The sequence below is a fragment of the Salvia splendens genome, chromosome 19 (genome assembly GCF_004379255.2).
Source record: "Salvia splendens isolate huo1 chromosome 19, SspV2, whole genome shotgun sequence".
Classification (NCBI taxonomy): domain Eukaryota; kingdom Viridiplantae; phylum Streptophyta; class Magnoliopsida; order Lamiales; family Lamiaceae; genus Salvia; species Salvia splendens.
Window position 1 is genome coordinate 13,907,066 of NC_056050.1, and position 21,918 is coordinate 13,928,983.

At 39.1% G+C, this 21,918-nt stretch overlaps 1 protein-coding gene across 2 annotated transcripts; it reads right to left on the minus strand.

Annotated features, from left to right (window-relative positions):
- Positions 1 to 8,911: 8,911 nt before the first annotated feature.
- Positions 8,912 to 11,911, minus strand: LOC121780330. Of its 2 annotated transcripts, none has more exons than XM_042177901.1 (5): positions 11,744 to 11,911; positions 11,344 to 11,434; positions 10,956 to 11,089; positions 10,109 to 10,558; positions 8,912 to 9,571 (listed from the first exon to the last, which is right to left on the minus strand). In XM_042177901.1, exons 2-5 carry the CDS (start codon positions 11,368 to 11,370, stop codon positions 9,157 to 9,159), a joined length of 1,026 nt encoding a protein of 341 aa, XP_042033835.1. In that variant the 5' UTR covers positions 11,371 to 11,434; positions 11,744 to 11,911; the 3' UTR covers positions 8,912 to 9,156. The 2 variants fall into 2 exon arrangements, with proteins under 2 accessions (XP_042033835.1, XP_042033836.1); XM_042177902.1 differs by having other exon boundaries at positions 11,610 to 11,749.
- Positions 11,912 to 21,918: the final 10,007 nt, after the last annotated feature.

Genomic DNA, 21,918 nt, shown 5'->3' on the forward strand with positions numbered 1-21,918 from the left:
AAAAGAGAGTACGAAAAGCTATACGAAGACACAAGTGTAGAAAGAAGAATTTTTTCATTCATAAGAAAAAAAAATTTTTACACAAGGAGGGCTTCAAGGCCATTTTACAAGAAGGAAGAAACTAAACTAAGAGAAGGGAGACAAAATCATACTCCGCCAGCTTCGTCTCCGGCTCCTCGGTGAGGTTCAGCTTCCTTCTCCTTGTCTGCCTCAGCTTCAGCCTCGGCCTCCCTGCTCCCCTCAGCCTGCTCGGTGCCCCCATCACCGATCAGCAGCACCTCTTGCTCGGCCTGCCCGTCTCCGGTCTGCTGATCAAGCTGCTCGGTCTCACCCTCTCCGTGGAAAATTGGAGCGGGTGAAACTGGCCCTAAGGAGGCAAAGATAGCCTCCATATTCTCGTCCCGATCAGCTCGGCAACTACGAACTCGGTCAGCAGAAAGCAGGACCGAGGACGAAGCAAGCTCCTCAAGGAGCGGCAGACTCTGGAGACGAGCTGCTATCTCTCGGCCGTACAGCGGCAGGACGACTTCGGGCCCCTGCTAGGCATTATCGGTCATCAGTTTCAGCAGATCACCGACAAAGGCCGAAAATTGATTGCTCAGAAAGAGTTTCTCCGCGAAAGCACGGAGAACCTCCCCTTGGGCAACCACGGCGGCAGCATCCCTCCGTTTCGTCTGCTCTAGCTGGATGATGAGCTGGTTTTTGGCAAACTGGGCTTCATCCTGGGCCGAGATCCTAGCAGCTCTGGCCTTCTCAAAGTCTGCCTTAGCCTGTTCGGCCTGGTGACGAGCAGCCGCCAACTTCCTCTGCATCTCAGCATAGTCGCTGGACGCTTTAGAGAGTTCGACTGCGACGAGCTTGCTGAGCATGCTATTCCTCTGAAAATGGAAAAAGGAAAGAGTCAACAGAGGGGCCACCAAAAAAACATAGGAAAGAAGCAAAGCCAAAGAATCAAGAAGAGAAGTTACCCCGGCAAAGTCCGTTGGCCATGCAAAAGGCTCACAGACATGCTCCGAAGGGGGCGCCAAGACGATGTCTCTCTCCGGCGCTCTTGGGGGCTTCTGGGTCTTCCCCTTCCCCTTTGCCGAAGTGGACTCCGGCTTTTTTGGATCCGAAGAAGAGGTCTTCTGCCTCTTCGGATTCTTCTCGGCATCAGGCGCCGAGCTGGTAGCCTTCTGTTTCTCCGGCTCCTTAAGCTCGGAGGATTTGCGGCTAATCTTATTTAGCAAGTTCACTGCCAAAAAGCAAGAAAGCAAGGTTAGTTTTCGCCACAAAAGCAGTAAGGCACAAAAAAGAAGTCCTCACCCTCAGTCTCTTCGTCCGAAGACAAGGAGTCGAACACGAAGTCGCCCTTGACGAGCTCAGACTCCAGGTACTGCTTCCTAATCATAGGAATCTTATTGAGCTCGCCCTCGAGCTCGTTCAACGGTTCTAACCGAGGATGAGGAATCACGGACTTCGGCCCTCTCCAGGGAAAGCCCGGAGCCGCTGTCCTATTATAAAAAAAGAAGCGATGTTGCCACTTTGGCCACTTGGTTTTGCAGAAGGCCCTAAAAGGCTGTAAAGGGATCAAGTAAAACCAAGATCCTTTTCTCTTAAACTGGAAAAAATTAAGGATTTCCCTCAGAGACAGATCCTTATCTAGCCTACGCAGTTCGGCAGCAAAGGCCGATAAGTGCCTCCAAGAATTCGGAGTCACCTGACCTAAAGGGAGTTGGAAAAAATCAAGCAGCTCTACAAAGGCAGGGGGAAGAGGGAAACGAAGCCCGCATTCCAAGCCGGCTTCATAAACGGTGGCGTAACCCTCCGGCGGTGAGTCAGCCCTATGAAGGTCGTCGGGAATCGCAACCTTCCCCCCAGGAAAAAAATATTTTTCGTGTAGGGATATCACAGTATCCTTACTCAAGATGCTGTGAAAATACTCTACGGTCTTCTCCCCGGATTCTTTCCGGCTAGAAGACCCCTTACCCCCTTTCCTACCGCTACCTGACTCAGAAGAAGAAGAAGAAGACATGGTTCTTACTCTTTGAAAGTCTGAAGAAATTCTGAAGAAATTCTTGAAAGCGGAAGGAAATTTTTACGCAAAAGAGAGAGAATGCAGAAGAAGCAATAGCAAAAGTGTTCAAATGATGAAGAAAGGACGTATTTATCAGATTCGGAGAAGATTTCAAAATCATCGCACCGTTTCGAATCCCACCTTTTCAGGATTCAACGGCCGGATTTTACTGTCGCATTTAATGCAGTCACGCGCAAGGCACGTCCCCTAACGTCAGCCTCCCCCGTACCTTTATCCAGAATGCCGAAGTGACTCGCTTCGCCGAAGTGATTCACTTCGCTTTTCGGGGGGGGTAGTGATGGGGTACGTACTAAACAAGCCCAATAGCTGTGACGGCCCATCAGCCCAAAGCCCAAGGAAGAGTATCAGTTCGGCATTACCAAAGAGTTCGGCCCCAGCCTACAGCTCGGTAAAAGCCGACCAATCAAGCTCTACTCTCAGATCGGCAAAAGCTGCTCGGCAATAGTTCAGCAGTTCGGTCTCAGTATTCGACCGAACTGGGAGATAGTGGACTCATGCAGAACCTCCACGATAGTGGACTCATGCAGAACCTCCACGACCTCCACTACACGATCTATTTAGTGGTGTCAACTCATGCAGGATCTCATGCAGGATAGCGGACCAAACAAAGAGATAGTGGACCCATGCAGGATCTCATGACCTCCACGACATCCACGACCTAGTTAGTGGTGATGCAAGCCACGATCTTAGTTCAATGTATAAATAGAACTTAGATCAGACAGACTAAGGAGGAAGAAAAAGGCTCTCTAGACATCAAATATCATATAGCAAGTCTGTATTTGTAAGTTGTAAACCAGATCAAGCAATACAATCTTGCCCTCCTTTCTTCCCGTGGACGTAGATTTACCTCAGTAAATCGAACCACGTAATTCCTTGTGTCGTGATCTATATTTTCTTTTACCCGCATTTATTACTATCGAAAATTCGCCCAACCATCAATCTGCAATACGTTTCATTTTATTTTTATCGATTTAAGCGAGCACATTATATGTGCTCGGAATATTCAAAATAAAAAACATCATAAACCTATTGTTTTGAACTATTTAATGAAGTTACTCAAACTACCTTTATATTATACTATCAGTTAGAATATTAAATAAATTATTTTTATTCGCGAACAGCGAGCACCAGGTATGTGCTCGGAATATTGCGAGCACTGAAATTGTGCTTGGGATTTCAGAAAAAAATACTCATGCAATACTTTCTGCCGAGCACCTATCTTAAAACGGGGGTGGATGCCCTGCTGTGCACAGCACCTGCTGTGCACACACAAAAAAAAATTTTAATAATAAAAAAAAAAATATTTTTTTATTCCCCTGTCTGTGCACAGCACAGTAGGGGATCCAAATCCATCTTAAAACCTCTCGAAAATACCGTGCACATGCGTGTGGTCGCAGGCAGTGTCGAAGCGACATGGGAATAAGGGGATACCACTGTACCCCCAGATATATTGGTCTTAGAGCATCCACAATGGGACGCCCGATGGCACGCCCGATGCGTGCCATCGTCCGCCCCATTGTTGGTGCCCGCCATCGTCCGCGCCCTACGCCCACACCCGATGTATCGTCTGCGGTTGAAGCGCGGACGATGGCCTATCGTCCGCGCCATTGTGGGCTCGGCGAACGATGGGCGCGGACGATAGGCCATCGTCCGGGCCATCGGGTGTCCCACTGCGGGATCGGCGGACGATGGTCGCGAACGATGCCACGCATTTTTTTTCTATTTAAACCTCGTTTCTCATTCACTTGTTCATACGAACATCTCGCCTCTCTCGTTTCGCTCCTCTCTCACATTTCTACCTATCTCACATACCAAAATGAACCACGACGATGACACCACTAGTTCTAGCTCCTCGGAGTCGGGTAGTTCGCACTCGAAGACCTCGGCAGCCTTAGATGCAGCCGTTGAAGAGGCCATGGTAGAATGCTTACTCGAACTGCAGCGCGAGGAGGCGGCGGCTGAGCAGATCCGCAGGCCTATTTGACATCGGGCGTCTGTCCGACGCGACCACGCGGCAGCTCACCAACGTCTGGTTGAAGACTATTTTGCCGATCAACCACGGTGGGGACCGACTGTTTTGCGCCGGCGGTTTAGAATGCCGCGTTACCTATTTCTCAGTATTGTCTGGACGTTGTAGTCACGTGATAAATACTTCATGTATCGGGAAGACGGCATCGGCAGACCCGGCCTTACACCGTTGCAAAAGTGCACGGTTGCACTCCGTCAGTTGGCCTACGGCACCACGGCGGACATTTTCAATGAGTACCTCCACGTCGGGGAGACAACAGGCCGGGAGTGCTTGAAGAGATTTTGCGCAAGCCGACTGCCGTTGATTGCCTGGGCCTGATGAAGATGCACGAGACGGCGCACGGCTTTCCTGGGATGCTAGGGAGCATCGACTATATGCACTGGGAGTGGAAGAATTTCCCGAGGGCGTGGAGAGGTCAATTCACTAGTGGATACAAGGGCAGCCACCCGACTTTAATCCTCGAAGCCGTCGCTGACCATCGGCTCTGGATCTGGCATGCGTACTTCGGCGTAGCCGGGTCGAACAATGACATCAACGTCCTCAACTCCTCCACCCTCTTCACCGAGCAATGCAACGACAACGGCCCGACCATCGAATTCACTGCCAACAGGCGCCGATACCACATGGGGTACTACTTGGCCGATGGCATATACCCACGGTGGCCTGTTTTTCTGAAGACGATCAGCTGCCCAATGGGTGAGCAGAGGGTTTTATTTGCGCAAAAGCAGAAGGAGGCGCGGAAGGATGTCGACCAGGCATTTGGTGTGCTCCAATCACGCTGGGCAATTGTGAAAGGGCCGTCTCATCTCTGTTCAAGGAAATCATCGCCGACGTTATGTATGCGTGCATTATCATGCACAACATGATAGTCAAGCATGAAGTTGGGAGCATCACCGAGTGGAACGATGATGACGGTGCATCTAGCTCGTCCAACACGGCGACCGAGCCCCCCCACTAGAGGATTGCCGTCGGGCTTCGACGAGGTTCTAGCTAGACAGGCCTCAATGCGCAACCAACAAGATCATGCGCAACTCATGAATGACATGATTGAAGAAGTGTTTGCCCGTAACGGCCATCATTGAGTTTGCGTATTTTTTTTAATTCGTATTGTAATGTATTAATTTTTATATATGAAATGAAGTTTTTTCCCAATTTTTTGTTATTTAAATATTCAAATAAAATAAAATGCATAGGGCGCGCCCCATTGTGGATGCTCTTAATAGATTCTATTGTAGTACTACTTAATAATATCTCTTGTGGTCGGGTGGTTGAGAGCTGGCTATTCCTACTTGTTGGTTTGTGTTCGATTCTTCCTTGTGGCTACTTCCCCAAACGCTGCCTTTTTGTTAGGAAGTTCAATCATTTTATTTTATTTTATCTCAGTGATCTATTTGAATTTATTTCTATCTCTAGATAGTTTTTAAATGCATTTTACTTTAATTTGAATTATATTCTTAATGTGATTCTAAAATTGAAAAAATAATTAGCCTAGAATATTTATAAATGATCTATTGCAATATTTTTATCTCTATGTAGTTTTTCATTGCATTTTTACTATAATATGATATTATATTCTTGATGTGATACTTTAAAATTTCAAAGTTCAAAATTAAATAGTTTGCTATTTTCATGATTTTGTTTTGTGGTTTTTTACAAATACAAACTATTAGTTTTGTTATGCTACTATTTTTTTATATTATTTTTAATATATAATGTAATTATTTGTTGTACAATTCGTACCCTTGGATTAAAAGTTCTGGATCCGCCACTGCTCGCAGGTCCTTGGCATATTTCTTAAAACCTCTTGAAAATACCGAGCACATGGGTTGCTCGATAGAGGTGCTCGCTACATCCAAAGACATGGAAGGTGCTCACCTTATTTCCTAAAACCATTCAGAAATTCCAAGCATATAGAGGTGTTCGCAATTACCGAGCACATGGAGGTGCTCGCTCATCCTAAGGCATGGTTGACCAGTTCACCGAGCACCTACAATCGCTCGGAGAAATATTCTGATGAAGCAAATATCGACCACCTAAAGTGCTCAGAATGTAAAACCCTAAACCCATTCTACTATAAAATTAAGGGGTGTGATCAATTGTTAACTTTTTAACTCTGCTAACTTATCAACGCAGTGTATTAAAAATGTCAACACGATGACATTAGAATATCAACATAATTTTATTGACATTTCAATATATTATGTTGACATTCTAATGTCGCCATGTTGACATTTTTAATACACTACGACGTCGTTCGGTTGTCATGACTAATATCATGAGACTATCCATCTAGGATTAAGTTTTGGGATTGTTTTAGTTGGAGGGGGGAGGCTATGACTAATTATCATAAGACTATCCATCTAGGATTAAGTTGTGGGGTTCAATCTTATGAACCAAACATAATACATATTTAATCTTGCCAACCGAACACCCCCTGCATTGATGAGTTAGCAGAGTTAGCAATTTAAAGAGTTAGCAATATAACGCACCCCATAAAATTAATATATATAAAAGTAAGATTACATTCCACTATCTTTTTTCACTCACTTTTCAAACAGTGTTAATTAATGAGGGACGGGGGAAGTAAGCCTCAACATTATTCCTTAAATTGTAAGCCTCAGCAGGAATTGCAAAGATAAAAACAATGTAACATAATGACATATAAAAATTTATCAAAATATGAATCGACAATGAATAATGGGATCTTTCTATAACTGCTGAGAGCACCCGCAACGCATCTCGTGGGTATCTCTTATCTCGTCCCTCCGAGATGAGACCCGCGGGACGCGTTGCAGCGTCTCGTCTCGTCACCATCCCACTGAAACGTCCGTCCCACTGAGACGGATGGCGAGCTAGCTCGCCACGCGACCGCGCGACGTGGCGCGCGCTGGCGCCACGCGCCCACTCGCCGGCCCGCGAGTGGGCTTCGTCACACTGCCGCAATAAATCATTTTTTAAAAAAATTTCGAATTTAATAAAAAAAATTTAAAAATAAATAATGGTCACGACCGTTCAACAGTCATTTTCAAAAAAAATTTAATTTTTGTTTCTTTTTTTATTCTATAAATACTCCTCTTTCACCCTCACAAACACACATCTTTTCTTCTCAAATCATCTCTCTTTCCTCTTCAATTTTATCTCAAATCATCTCTTTTATTCTTCTCCCAAATTTAATCAATTCATGGATCCATTTGAGCAAATGCATCGAATAATGGAAGAATCGCTTGAAGAAGATCGATGTAGGGAGGCGGAGGAAGCCGCGCCGCCCCAAAGACGATCCCGGACTTACATCCATCGTAACCGGGAGGAAGCCGCCGCAAGGTTAGTACGCGACTACTTCTGTGATAACCCGGTATGAGGAGATACCTACTTCCGTCACCGTTTCCGCATGCGAAAACCGCTATTTCTCCACATCGCAAATACAGTGGCAGCCCGGGAAGAGTTCTTCCAAGAAGGGTTCGACGCCGTTGGCCGTCCCACCCACACGACCCTGCAGAAATGTACTGCAGCAATTCGTCAGCTTACTACTGGACAAACGGCGGATTTGTTCGACGAATACCTCCACATTGGAGAAAGCACTGGGAGAATGTGCTTGATGAACTTCTGCAAAGGCGTCCGGGTAGCCTTCACCGACGAATTTCTCCGGAAGCCAAGCACGGCAGATTGTCAGTTTCTGCTCCACCTTCACGAAGAAGTGCACGGATTCCCCGGGATGCTTGGCAGCGTCGATTGCATGCATTGACAATGGAAGAATTGCCCCATGGCGTGGAGGGGGTCATATACGAGGGGCCACAAAGGCACCCACCCCACCGTTATACTCGAGGTCGGTGCCGACTACCGGCTATGGATTTGGCATGCGTACTTCGGGGTCCCCGGATCGAACAACGACGTCAACGTGCTCAACCAATCCGACCTCTTCGCCGAAGTTTTGGATGGTAAAGCGCCGGCCATCAACTTCATCGCTAACAACCGGCGGTATAAAATGGGATACTATCTTGCCGACGTCATCTACCCGAAGTGGCCAACCTTCGTGAAGACGTTCAACAGGCCGGTGAATGAAAAACAAGCTCTTTTTGCGCAGAAGCAGGAGGCTGCTCGAAAGGACGTGGAGAGGGCGTTCGGGGTTCTCCAAGCGCGCTTCAATATTATCAAAGCCCCGTCTCATACGTGGTTTATGGAAAGTATGGTCCACATCATGTATACGTGCATAATCTTGCACAACATGATTGTCGTCGACGAAGGACCTGAGGCGGGAAATTGGTTCGACCCAGAAACCCCGGGAAGCTCTACCGCAAGTAGTCCGCCTCGCAGTGGAGTGCATCCATCTATAAAAGATCGGTTGTCTATTCGGGCAAAGACACGTGATTCTACCGCCCACGCCCAACTCCAAGATGATCTAATGGAGCACATTTGGGCAAAATTTGGCAACCGATAGACGCACATGATCTTTCTTCTGCTTCTTTGAGCTTTGAGATTTTGAATTTAGAAAGAGTGAGCGGAAGAAATTAAATTATTTATTTTTTATTTTTTTAGGATTTTTAATTATGTTTTTTTTAATTTTTTAAGAATTTTAAGTTGTAATTTTATTTTATTTAATGAAGTGTGTTTTTATTAATTGAATTTGTTAGAAATAAAAATAAAAAATGAAATTGAATGATTAGTTAAGGGATAAGATGGTTAAGAGACAGACAAGAGATGAAGAGTTGCAGGTTCTGCCTCTTAGTTAAGAGATAAAGTGAAAAGTACAGTGGAGCTCATGAATAGTTAAGAGATGAGACGGTTATGAGACGGTTATGAGACGGTCCTGATAGGAAAACTCAGATGCATTCAAAACAGATTCAGATATTCAGATATGCGTTAATATAGAAAAAAAAAATAGAGATGTTCAATACAAGCATTCATATCCCTACATGTCTCTCCAATCTGTCGAGGGAAGAACCCCAAATCAAAAAGGGGCTTAACGGAGGGACCTTAAAGTAAGGAACTAAGCCACGGGAAACAGAGAACAATCTCATGCCTTTTGGACATATCTCTTAAAGAGGAGTTGGAGCTATATTAGATTGGCCCTCTTCAAAAACCTGATTGTTCTGCAGTAATACGGCCATATGGATTCAACAAAATCCTGGTATTTCTCCACCAACCACCCTTGGAAACCCTTCAATTTCCTCTTGATCACCTCCTTGTAGTCCATATTTTTTATGTCAATGAGAAGTTGCCACACATATTCATGCATGGCTTCTTTTAGCTTCCCACGGAAAAGGTACTCATGTACCTCCATGAAGTAGGCTGGCAGGTTCTTCACTATTCTGACAGTTTGCATGAAGCTGAACACGTAGAGGTTGCATATTCCTCGCAGCATCTTCACATAGAGAGACGCAACTAATGGTCCAAGAATCCATAGGGGAGTTAATTCTTTAGATACTTCTGATCCATATAAAAGGTTTACTGCCAGGTACAGTGGTGTGCTGCGAACACAATGCAGAGATAGACATCAGCAATATGCAGTTGGATGCACAAAATTAGTCATCATAAAGGAGCAAATAGTAGATTTCAAATAGGAAGTCAAATGCAGAAGGCAGGCAATATAAAAAGAAAAATAAACTTTTTACATTTTCAAACATCTTGGTTTTGGGGGAAGCTCAAGAGATGTTTGAAGCCCACAAAGTTAGCCAAACAAAGGCATAGCAATCTAATTGAGATATCAGTAAAACTAACAACACTACATGAGAAGCAAACCACAGGGACAAACAATTCTAAAACCAAGTCTTCATATTAATCCTGAAAACCATCCCTTGCTTAACTATAATCAAAATTCATTAAGATTGATGAGCCATAAATATGCACCAATAGAAAAATAGAATTTCTTTGCAAGTGAAAGAAAAGTAAGTGCAAACATAGCTACACAAGCGCATAGAGTGAGGGCCGACACCAGCCCATCACTACTCCAAGGCCCCCAAGACTCTACACCCAGAGAGAGAGAGAGAACAAACGACTATACTCACAACATTAACAATGGTATCTTTATTGTTGGATCCAAGCACAAAAAGTAGCACCAAGCCGCCTTAAACACTTCATGTCTTTCATTATTTTGCACGACCTTTGACTCTTCTGAGGTTCCCTCAGAAGGTTCTTCGAGAGTTCTTTCCACTGGTTGTGTTCCTAGTGGGGTACGCAGTAACACCAACCAGTTCTTAAAGAGATTTTGTATAGCTAAGGACCTGGTTGTTCTCTCATCTTCTGCTGTATAAGGGGCAGGCACAACATTATGCACCTTTGAAGATTCCACGAAGGATTCTTCACTCTCATGTTGTAAATAAGAAACTTTAAGAGGATTCTTTAGGGACTTGGAGTCATTAGCTCTGCCACTCAGATCATCATGTCGATTGCCACCTTTGAAAGCTGATATTTTAGATATTTTGGACTTTGGTCCCAGAATAAAAAAAGCTCCTCGACTGTGCAAGATGTTTAATCAGTTTTATATGAAACAGGCACAAATCAAATGAAATGATCAAGCATTGAACATGTCAACGTGAAATCATGAACAGTAAATATCATAAACAAAAGGTATGGCTTAAATATAGAGTTGTTGAAAGTTCAGTAAAAATAAACTCCAGTATATAGAAGTACTGGATTACAAAAACAATATATTTTGTTATTTTTCAGTCCTCTATCTAACGACAAATTATGAAGAGTGTCCACCATATTAACATAATAGCCGAGAGCATTCCTTAAGAGGTTTATAATGCTGATCATACTCATTTAGTGCCACCAATGGTTGCCCAAATGACATGTTCATCTATATGTTGTCATTTAATGATTCATTAGAAATCCTGTATGTAAATATCTAACCTTGAACATGATCTGCATTTTAAGGATCTCAGACTATCTTTTCTCCCAACTCGTGGGACTGAGGGCAAAAGGTATTTTAGTTGGCTCCCTCTGCAGCGTGCTGAGGGCACACAATGGAAACTGCTACAAGAGCCCTGATTAATGAGGGGAAACAGATAATCATTCAATACTCTACAATTATGAAGACCAAAACACAAAAGATTTCGAATACATTCAATATAGTAACTGGACAAACATCTCTTAATCTAGGATCGTCTCGAACATTTAAATGTAGCAGTTTGTACCAAATAATGCATCTCATAATCATTCAAATAACTAAATTATCCTTTCCAGTAAAAATGTTAGCTCAATTCTCATTTGTCAATAAAATATCTGGACAGAGATTTACCCGCAGCTGAAATGTTGCTAATGCCATCTTCTACGCATCAAGCAAGCAAGAAACTCCCACTAAACCCATCTTCTCACAAACAATAGCACGCCTGAAAAGAAAGCCAAATAAATAAATGAATATATTAATCAATCAATGCGTGCAAATAGAACACAATCTAACATTAAAAAACCTTTCCTTAACAAGAAAGATCCCAACTTCATAACCGTAGTAACTAATTTATTCAAAATTCAGAGACAATAGATACGTTGAAATGGGGAAACAACCTTTTTCGAAACACAGATTATCAAGAAAATATCCAACGAAAATGGATACGCGTGATCCCAAACTCTGATTTTTATAATGTAGAAACAAAAAGATGTTTATTTTGGGAAATAGACTATATATGTGTGAATTATACCCGCAGACTGCAATAAACTCTGAGGCGGTGAGGTGAATTGGAGAGATTGCGATTTGTGAGTGAAGGCAGAAAAGTTTCCGCCAAAGTGGTTTATCCTTGGATAGAATTTGCAGTTTGCAGAAACAAAGGAGATTTGGAATTGGATAGACTATAGAGTCAAATAGTCAAATTTTTAAATTAGGGAAGTCTAATTTTCACATATTCAATCTCTTAAATTTCTTATAGTAATCGATTTGTTCGGAGCTTCACAAATTGAGCGCGATTGAGTATGCCTACTTTCATTTCATTTGTTAAGTAACGGTTTAAAATTGGTCCTAAATATATTCTCAAAATAATAAGTAGTCCAACACATTCATTTTTTTCGACAGTTCCATCAATTTCTGACGACCAACTTTGAATTAGCGATTTTTTAACCAGATTAGGCTTAATCTGGCATTATTAGTCACCTAACTATTTTCTAATTATTTTGCTAAATACCATCAAGTTAAACACAAAATCAAAAAAGATAAGATGGATCTAGCAACAAAAACTAGATCTATGTGATTTACCCAAGGATTATGCCATAAGTATTGATAATCAAGTTAAACGCAAAATCAGAAAAGATAAGGTGGATCTAACCACAAAAACTAGATCCAAATTTGAATTGAATGGAAGATTAGAAAATGAAGAATGTGTAAATGATGAATAGCTAAGATTAAAACTATAGGACCTTAACCAAAATGATACTGCAACTTTTATTAATTTAAACCACACAATTTGGCTCCACTTCTTAATGGTTACACTATCATTGATGCATGCATCTACTTGATTCTATCCATGGAAAGAAACAAGCAACCTTCAAGAAGGAATTAGATAAAATTCTCAAAGAGGAAAACTCATGAATTTCAATAAATACTAGATAAACAGTAGATTCCAAAATTAAGACCAAATCTATACCCAGTAGCGGACACACTTGAGAATAGGGTGGGGCTTAAGCCCTTACCCAAAATTTAATTTTAATTTTTTTCTACTCGAATTTTTTTTAAATTATTAAAAACAATCTTTAGCCCTTACTAAAATAATATTGTAGATGAATAATCGGCAAAATTTGAATAGAAAAAAAGGGTTGAACTGAATACGGGAATCAAATATACAGAAGTAAAATATAGAAACAATGGCGGTTTTAGTTGCACAAGGAAGATGAAGACATTTTGAAGAATTTAATAATATGTTGTAATATTATTATTAAATTATCCTTGTAAAAGTGTAATGATTTGACAACACGCTTTTTAAAAAAGCACTGCCTCATTCTTATCAAATACTATATTAAACTGCTATAAATATGCAAGGTGTTAAATTTTAATTTTTTTTTATTTAAAGAGTTCACAAAATTTCAGAGTGATCATAGGAGTAGTGAACAAATAGCAATCGATTTAAATCTAACAATAAAGTTTCTTGTTTTACTTCTAATCTAGAAAATATTATTTTAATTTTTTATCATTGTAATACTTTAATTGTATTGGACTAGTTTTGTGTATATAAATATTTGGTCATTTTTATGATTATAGCTTTTAAAATATTCTCTATGATATATTCAGTTTATATATATATATATAGGGGTGCGTTAAAATGATAACCATATTTATGGTGATAACCTAATAACCTATCATTTTATGGATCAAAAATATCATTTTTACTAAAAATGATATTTATACACTATAAAATGATATTTTTTCAGCATGCATAGAATGATACTTTTAATCCATAAAATGATATTCTATTTTATAAAATGATATATTTCGTCCATAGAATGATAGGTTATTAGGTTATGACCATAAATATAGGTTATCATATGATCACATCCTCTTATATATATATATATATATAGATTACTTTCATCTATGTCATTTATAGTTCAATTTTCACTTGACACCGATTTCAAAAAGTTGGCTGACCTTGTAAACAAAACTAGAAAAATAAATTAATAAAATATGCGTTTCACTTTATATATTGATTTTATAATAATATATGAGTGTAATTATCGTATTGTTAATGGAGAACAGAACTCATCTTATTAAAGAGAAAGAGGTTATCAAAAATAGAAGTAGTTATAGACGGCCCAAAACGAAAAAAATTCATATTTTTATAGACGGAGGAAGTAATGAAGATTAAAATATTTAAAATCTCGCATGCGTTTCATTCATAAAATGTTGTGTTTCTTGCACTGCTATGTAGTACCTAAAATGGCCAAAAATGATTAAGATATTTTTTACGAAATATATGAAGTACTATAAGGAAGCCATTATCGAAAATATTTTCTGCGTCCGTCCATGTCTATACCCTTAGATTTTAAAACGAATGGATGGGATTAAACCTCACGAATTTCAATAAATAGTAGATAAATAGTAGATTCAATACCCTTAGATTTTAAAACGAATAGATGAGATTAAACCTCACGAATTTCAACAAATGAGTAAGATCGTCATTTAGTTATCATATTATAAATTTCGTGGTTTTTTTATATCAACATAGTGTATTACAAATATCAACACAATGACATGAGTATTTCAACACAAGTACACAAAAATATCAACACAGTTTTATTGAGATTTTACATGCATTATATTGAAACTTTTTGATGCATTTGTTGATAAAAATTTGCTTATGAACATATACGAAATTGAAATAAAAATTATCAAATTTCATCATCTGAACGTCGCCGGAACATATGCAATTGAGATTTCATTATAATCATTATAAAATTATCTTTAATTTAATATATTTTTTTGCGAAAAAATAAATTAATCGAGATAGTTACGTAAATTTAAAGTTTTGAGATGAATTTTGAAGAGAGAGAAAGTAGTTAGTTTTAACTACTATATATATGAATTGCATTAATACCCTTTAAATTTAATTAATTATTATTTAAATTTATAATATAATTCAGTAGGCATTATTTCAACCATTAGATCTCCTCATCTAATGGTTAGGAATTGGTCTTAATTTTGGATTTCTAATTAGTTAGCAATTGATCACCTATATATATATATATATATAGGAGAGTGATCAATTGCTAACTCATCCCTTAGTTGTTAACTATAACTAATTTAAGAGATCTAATGGTCTATAATTTTCCATGTGTAATTTTATTTTTCATATTTTAATATAAAAAATATAAGATTAACTACCGCATTTACGGTTTTGAATTGTAATGTCAATATAGTGTATTAAAAATATCAACATAATGCATTGAATATGTCAACACAATTTAATATTGACATTGTACACCTACTATGTTGACATATTATGTTTGTTTTTTTTCGAGTTCGAGATATATTGGCAAGCGAACTAGCCTCCCCCAGCCCCTCGTGGCCGCACGAACTAGCCTCCCCCAAACGGGTCCAGGCCCGTAAGTTGTCCACCCTCAGACGGGTCCAGGCCCGTAAGCTTGCAAAGCCCCAAGGCAACAAGCCTTGTTTAGGCCCACAAGGGAAATTAATCCCAAGTTGCGCCATCTAAGAGTCGAACTCGAGACCTCCAGGATGGTGCGGTATCCTTGCCACCCTCCTCAACCACTTGAGCTAGGGGGCTTGGATTGTTGACATATTATGTTATCTATATTGATATTAGCCTGTTTGTCGGAAAAATTGAAAATTTATAAAAAAAATTTTAGATTTTGACATCAAAACATATTCATGTAAGATCTTATTGGAATCCTTATAAAATTATCATTGATTTGATATATGTTGTGTAAAAAATAGTTTAAATTAAGATAGTTGTAATCATTTAAAGTTTTGCGATATTTTTTAAAAGTTTGTTATAACTAACTTTTTGTTAATTGATATTACCCCTAATTGATATTTTTTGTACACTGTATTGATACTCGTGGTTGTACGATCTTGTGTCTTGATTTAATGATCCAAAGCCTATCATTTAGTTGTACTTAGCAATTTAAGGGTGAGTTAGCAATATAACATACTCATATATATATATATATATATATATATATATATATATATATATATATATATATATAACTATATATATATATATATATATATATAACATACTCATATATATCTATATAGGGGTGTGATAAAATACAAACTCTCTAAAATACAAACTATACAAACTTTAATCATACTCACTTAATACAATTAATCAACGGTTAATATAAGAGATTTTTCTAATGTCAACATTTTGACATCGAAAAATCAGAATTTGGACACCCCCGTCGACAGAATTTGTACACTCCGTACATCCCCCGGTGACATAATTTGTACATTCCGTTGACATCGACCCCCGGTGACATAATTTGTACAGTCCGTTGACATAATTTGTACACTCCGGTGACAGAATTTGTACACTCCGGTGACATAGTTTGTATAGTTTGTATTTTAGAGAGTTTGTATTTGATCACACTTCTATATATATATATATATATATATATATATATATATATATATATATATGATTTTAATCAAAACAAGAACCCCTTTAAATCAAGAAATACAGGCCGAATGTCAAACATAGGATTAGGTGAGATCATCTTAAAATTAAAATATCTAATGACTGGATTAATTTCTGAAATATTATTATTTTAATCACTAATAATCCTATAAGGTTACTTATGTCATATCATCTAATCGGCTGTTATGGAAAATCCTATAATGTTGCCTCTCACTAACAAATCATCTGCGTGAGTGATGAATCAACATTCCATAACTTCAACTCCTTCATATCTTCTATATTCTTCACACGATCTTCCATCATCTTCCATTAAACTTAATTCCAAGGAGATTTATTATTCTTGAGCAATTAGTTTCTAGATTTCGTCGCTGTCGTGTTCCAGATCAATCTGTTCCATTTTCAATTCTATACCATCGTCGTTGGCAGATCCCACATATACTGCCATCGTTTCTCATATCATTTTTCATTTCAGCCGGCGGTCAGAATCGTAACCTACAATTCTAGTTTATGAATCTTCATTGTTTTTGTTTAATGTTTTGATAACAAAACCCATTGTTTTTTGCTTTGTATAGATTTCCGTATCCTAACTCCAAAAATGGAATCCGACACACATTCTACTTCGCGCGTAGATAATCAATCATACCCCGTTCTTGAGAATACATGTTATGGTTATGTTTTTTATTTTCATTTGTTTGTTATGCTTCGATTCATATTTTTGTATCTGTGACTGTCACTGTCTTCTGTTTTATGAATCTTTTCACCTATATTATCTTATCGATTTTTCTGCTATGTTTCAATTTGTGTTTAGTATGCCCCATTTTCATGGAAGATAGTTTGTCTTTATTATGACCTATTATCATTCTAAATCCAGTAGATGGAAACTTGTATTTACTTCATTGTTAGTTTTTATGAGTGTTATAATTATGAATTATGACAGATTTAAATACACCAGAATGCCCTGTAGAGCTTAGACCATTTGTTGATCGTAGCTTCCCAACATTGGATAACGCCATTGAGTTTGAAATCTCCTCTAGTTAAGGTTGTTCATGCTGTCCAATGCCAAGATGTAGCAACTAGGGATGTCAATCGGGCCGGCCCATCGGGTTTCAGGCCGGCCCTACTCGGGTTGCGGGTCAATCGGGTGCGGGCTAATCGGGTTGTGAATTCTTTCGGGTTGTAAAAGTTCAACCCTAACCCTAAAAGCTTGGGTTTCGGGCTAGCCCAGCGTTTTAATCGGGTTGCTACCGATAAGATTAACATGCGATCAATCCAATAAATAATGATGAAAATTAGTTATATTCATAAAATGTAAAATATTTAATTATGATAAATTTGAGATATATGGTCAAACTTAATCATAAACATGACCAAATACTAATATTTGAGATATTTCGTGAAATTTTAATGCATGTTTAGAAATTTAAATATTTTTTTAAGTGAATTTGAAGTTTTTAATTTATTTATCAATTATTATATTAATAAAAATTCAATATATAATTTGTATATTTAATATAAAATTGAAAGTTATTTTTTTAGTTATCTATATTATAAAATTAATCAATAAAGTGTCGAATTAGGAGTAAAAAATAGAATAATAGAAATTTTATCGGGTTTTCGGGTCAACCCATCGGGTTTTCGGGTCTGGCCCTAATGAGTCGCGGGTTAATCATGTGCGGGTTAATCGAGTTTTAATTTTATCGCGCTAGAAATTTACAGCCCTAACCCTATAAATTTGGCGGGCTATTCGGGCCAGCCCACGGGTTGCGGGCTACATTGACATCCCTAGTAGCAACGCATGTTTATGTTGACGAGAAGAAGGCACAAGCAATTTTGTTGGGAGAGATTTTGGTAATGTCTACAGCCCAGAAGAAGAAACTAATTGAGGAATTTTATGGGGCTGAGGCACCCCAGGAAGTAGATGTTCAACCATCTGAAGTCGTCAGCACGAAGTGATCTGATAGTAGACTCCCCTAAAGAGTGGAGAAGGCTTTGAAGCTTAAGAGCAAGTCTTTGCGTCAATGCAAGAATTGTCAGGAGTGGGGTCACCACGATTCAAGGAATTGCGACAAATTCAAAGAGAAAAAAAAACGGCGGTTTAGAAGAAATTCTGAAGTTTGATACCATGTATTCTATTTTTTGAAGTAATGTCAATTTTAGTGTTTTTAGAGTCCATTTTATTTGCAATGTCACGTTGTTTGAAATTACTCAGTTCGTTCAAATTTGTATTATGCATTCTGGTACTCAGTAGTTTTTTGTCATGACTCGAATATTGGATTATTATGACTCAATTTACCCATAAGTTTCCATGACCCAAATATTCATCTAGTATGACCCAAAAGAACAAATGAGGTTTTGGGCATTATAACGGTATTCTTGTACACAGTAGTTTTATGTCATGTCTTGAATATTCGATTATTATGACCCAATTTACCCATATGTTTCCATGACTCAAATATTCGTTTAGTATGACCCAAAAGCATAGATGATGTTTTTGGTTATTGTTTGTGTATTCTTCTGTCATACTAATATTTGGTTTTTTTAATATGTTTAAAACATGAGAATAATCGTGTATTTGGTTTTTTTAATATGTTCAAAACATGAGAATATTCTTCGGTCGTACTAATATTCAGTTTGTTTGATGGGAATATTTCGATCAAATTGTATGAGACATTTTGGTATTCAATAGTTATATTCCATGCCTCGAATGTGGGTATATTATGACACAAATTAACCTAACAATGCTATGACACAAATATTCATTTACTAAGACCCAATGTATCGAGTAATGCTCATCACATGGGCTATCGACTACAAAAAACAAGAGCAAAGCATTCCAAGTTCATTGTAATGGAAGTTTATCTCATCTTACAGATGAAATAATGTATAGTAACAATGACATCCAACCGACATATAAACATGGTTTAAAAATGGGAATTACAAGCTCTTAACATCGTTTCATTAAAATAGTGGAAATCTAAACATCCTTTCGGTGCTTTTGGGATCGGCGCTATCTTCTTCTTCACCGTCGTTCTCTGATACACTACTAAAGTCGCGAGTTTAGAGTAGCGTGTGTTTATATGTTGTGAGGTCGAGACACCAAGTCCTATGAATCCACTAGATCACTTGGTCTAGGAACTCAATGTAACTCAGAATACTCTGTCGTTGTACACACAAAACTCCCCTTCAAAGATCCCTCAACCCGAATACTATAAATTAGTATAGAGAAGCAGGGGTCGATCCCACGAAGATGGACACGTAAGAGAGCATTTAGAGACTCTTGACTAAGCGGCTGCTGCCACGCAAACAGGGTTGAGGTATAACTACTACTAGACCTAGGCAGGAAATATAAACGCTAGACCTAGAAAGCTGTAAACATGCTGAGATCAAACATCATCAAGACTTCGGTATATTAAGCTTACTTCCTAGACCGTGTAAACGACTACCTAATTTAGCTAGACAGAGACCAACCAACAGTGGGGACCATGACCCAAAAATAGCAAGTACGGCAGAAAAGCTGCAAATAACTAACTGAGCATTCAACTCACAACGGCATGCATTTCTTCAACGGAATTAAACACGAAGATGAAGGAAACAGAGCACATTCCCATATTCGAACAGAATGTAAAATTTTGGTCGTCGGAAACTTACGATAAACCGGAAATAACTCAGATCTACATATACTAGACGAAGCGAAATGAAAACACGAAGACTAGGCATCAAAATAAACCAACTCTGCTCAGATCTCTTGTCGAACGCTTAATCCACTCCGGATCCAAGCAATCCGAAACCAACCATAACTCGATTCGTCTCCATAACTTCTGATTTAACAGATCTACTCCGATCAACACCGAATTTAAACGTTTCCACAATCAAGCTACAAACCAAATTCAAACCTCCGATTCATTCACCAACAAACTCCGATCACTCCGATCCAGCCATTACTCTGCACAGATTCAGTAAACAATTGCGAAAGGCATCCAAAGCAAGTAAGCTAGGTCAAACTCCAGAAAATCACAACAGCAAAATCAGACATCGACATAACAGAAAATTAAACTTGCATAAAACACAGAATAGTCGATAAAACAGAGTGCCGAGCTTCGAGCAACGAAGCTCGGTGAAATCCACAAAATACGAGCAAAATAAACGGAAACTTGTTTCTTCGCCCTCAACAGGACGGTGTTACAACCCAACTTGAAAATACGAGAAAGCGGAAAATGAACCCAAGCGCGAAACCCCCTGAATTTTCCTCTAAGAACCCAAGTGTATAGAAAAGTGAACTAGCTGCAGACTATTAGTGAGGTCTCCCCCGAGAAGATCCCTCCAGAATGCATGCAACCTTTCTTTTATAGACACGGACATAATCTTCTAGAACCTTTGTAGAAATCTCCATTCTAACCTTCAGTTCTGAGATTTACTCCGTCTTGCAATTTCTTTCACAATGTTCACTTATTCGCCAGTTTCCTCGGGCGTGTGATTGCCTCCTTCTTTTCCTGGACCTGGCGAATTTCCTCTATACACCTGGCTTAAAACATGTGTTAGACCCAGCAAATTCACGAATTTATCCCCTAGACCTATGCATGAAATTAGCCTTATCAAACTGCTCACACTTAAACCATGCTTGTCCTCAAGCATGAAAGACATGAAAAAGGAATAAGGCGAATTTCAATACACGGTTCCCAAGAACGACTCTACAAACAAAACACTAACACAAAAACAGACCCCTAGACCTAGACAATTACAGATTCATAAAAGAAAACAACACATAAAGAGAAACAACAGACAAGCATGAACTAGTTTCAACTTTTAGGCGACTGTCCCCACAAGCTTAAGTTCTCTCCGATCGTCTACAGTCTTCAAATCCTCCCCCTTCCTTCTTCTACCTAAACGGTCCGTCAGTTCGTCAAGATAGCCTATTGATTTCCCAGCGGTTAGGTTCGCTCGATCACTCATTCCTCACCAGGGATGTTAGGATCAAAACGCTCCAAAGTTAAAGTTACACCACTGATGCGTCGGGTTATGAGAGTTTCTCCTTTCTATCGTCTCCCGATTTTTCTATATTTTTTCATTCCTGGGTCAGGTAATTATCACTTCATGCCCTTGGGTAATTAATCTTCTTTTTCCCTTTTTCCCCTGGACTTCGTCCAGCTTATACCTCCGATTTTATTATTTTATTCCTCCCCTGGACTTCGTCCAGCTTATACCTCATTTTCCTGGACTTCGTCCAGCTTATACCACCAGTTCTGGACTTCGTCCAGCTTATTCCTCCATAACCCATTTTTTCTCCTTTAGACTCTACTCCCTAAGAATCAAGTGGCAGCCCAGTTTTTTTTTACATGTTAGCTCAAAATGTTTAGGCTTATAACTCGCTTTTATAGTAGGGCTGCACAGCTAAGTTATCTAAGGCATTTTCTATCGTCCTTACTTCATTCAGACCGCTTTTAGTTTATTAAGGAAAAAGGCATCAAAGTTGACGTGTATCCTTTCTTCAATCGCTCTCACTAAGGGAATTTTTACCTTATTATATCCACTAGCTCATGCAACACACAAACATAAAAACCTAGAGATACTAAGACTCCTATTCAAATACAAATACTGCACTTACTCCCTCCCCCTCCCGCTTCACTCAAGCTTGTCCCCAAGCTATCCTGGTGAAGTGGGGAAATAGGGAAGGACGAACAAAATAAACTTCTCACACTTAGACCGTACACCGGGCTAAGTGGGAGAAG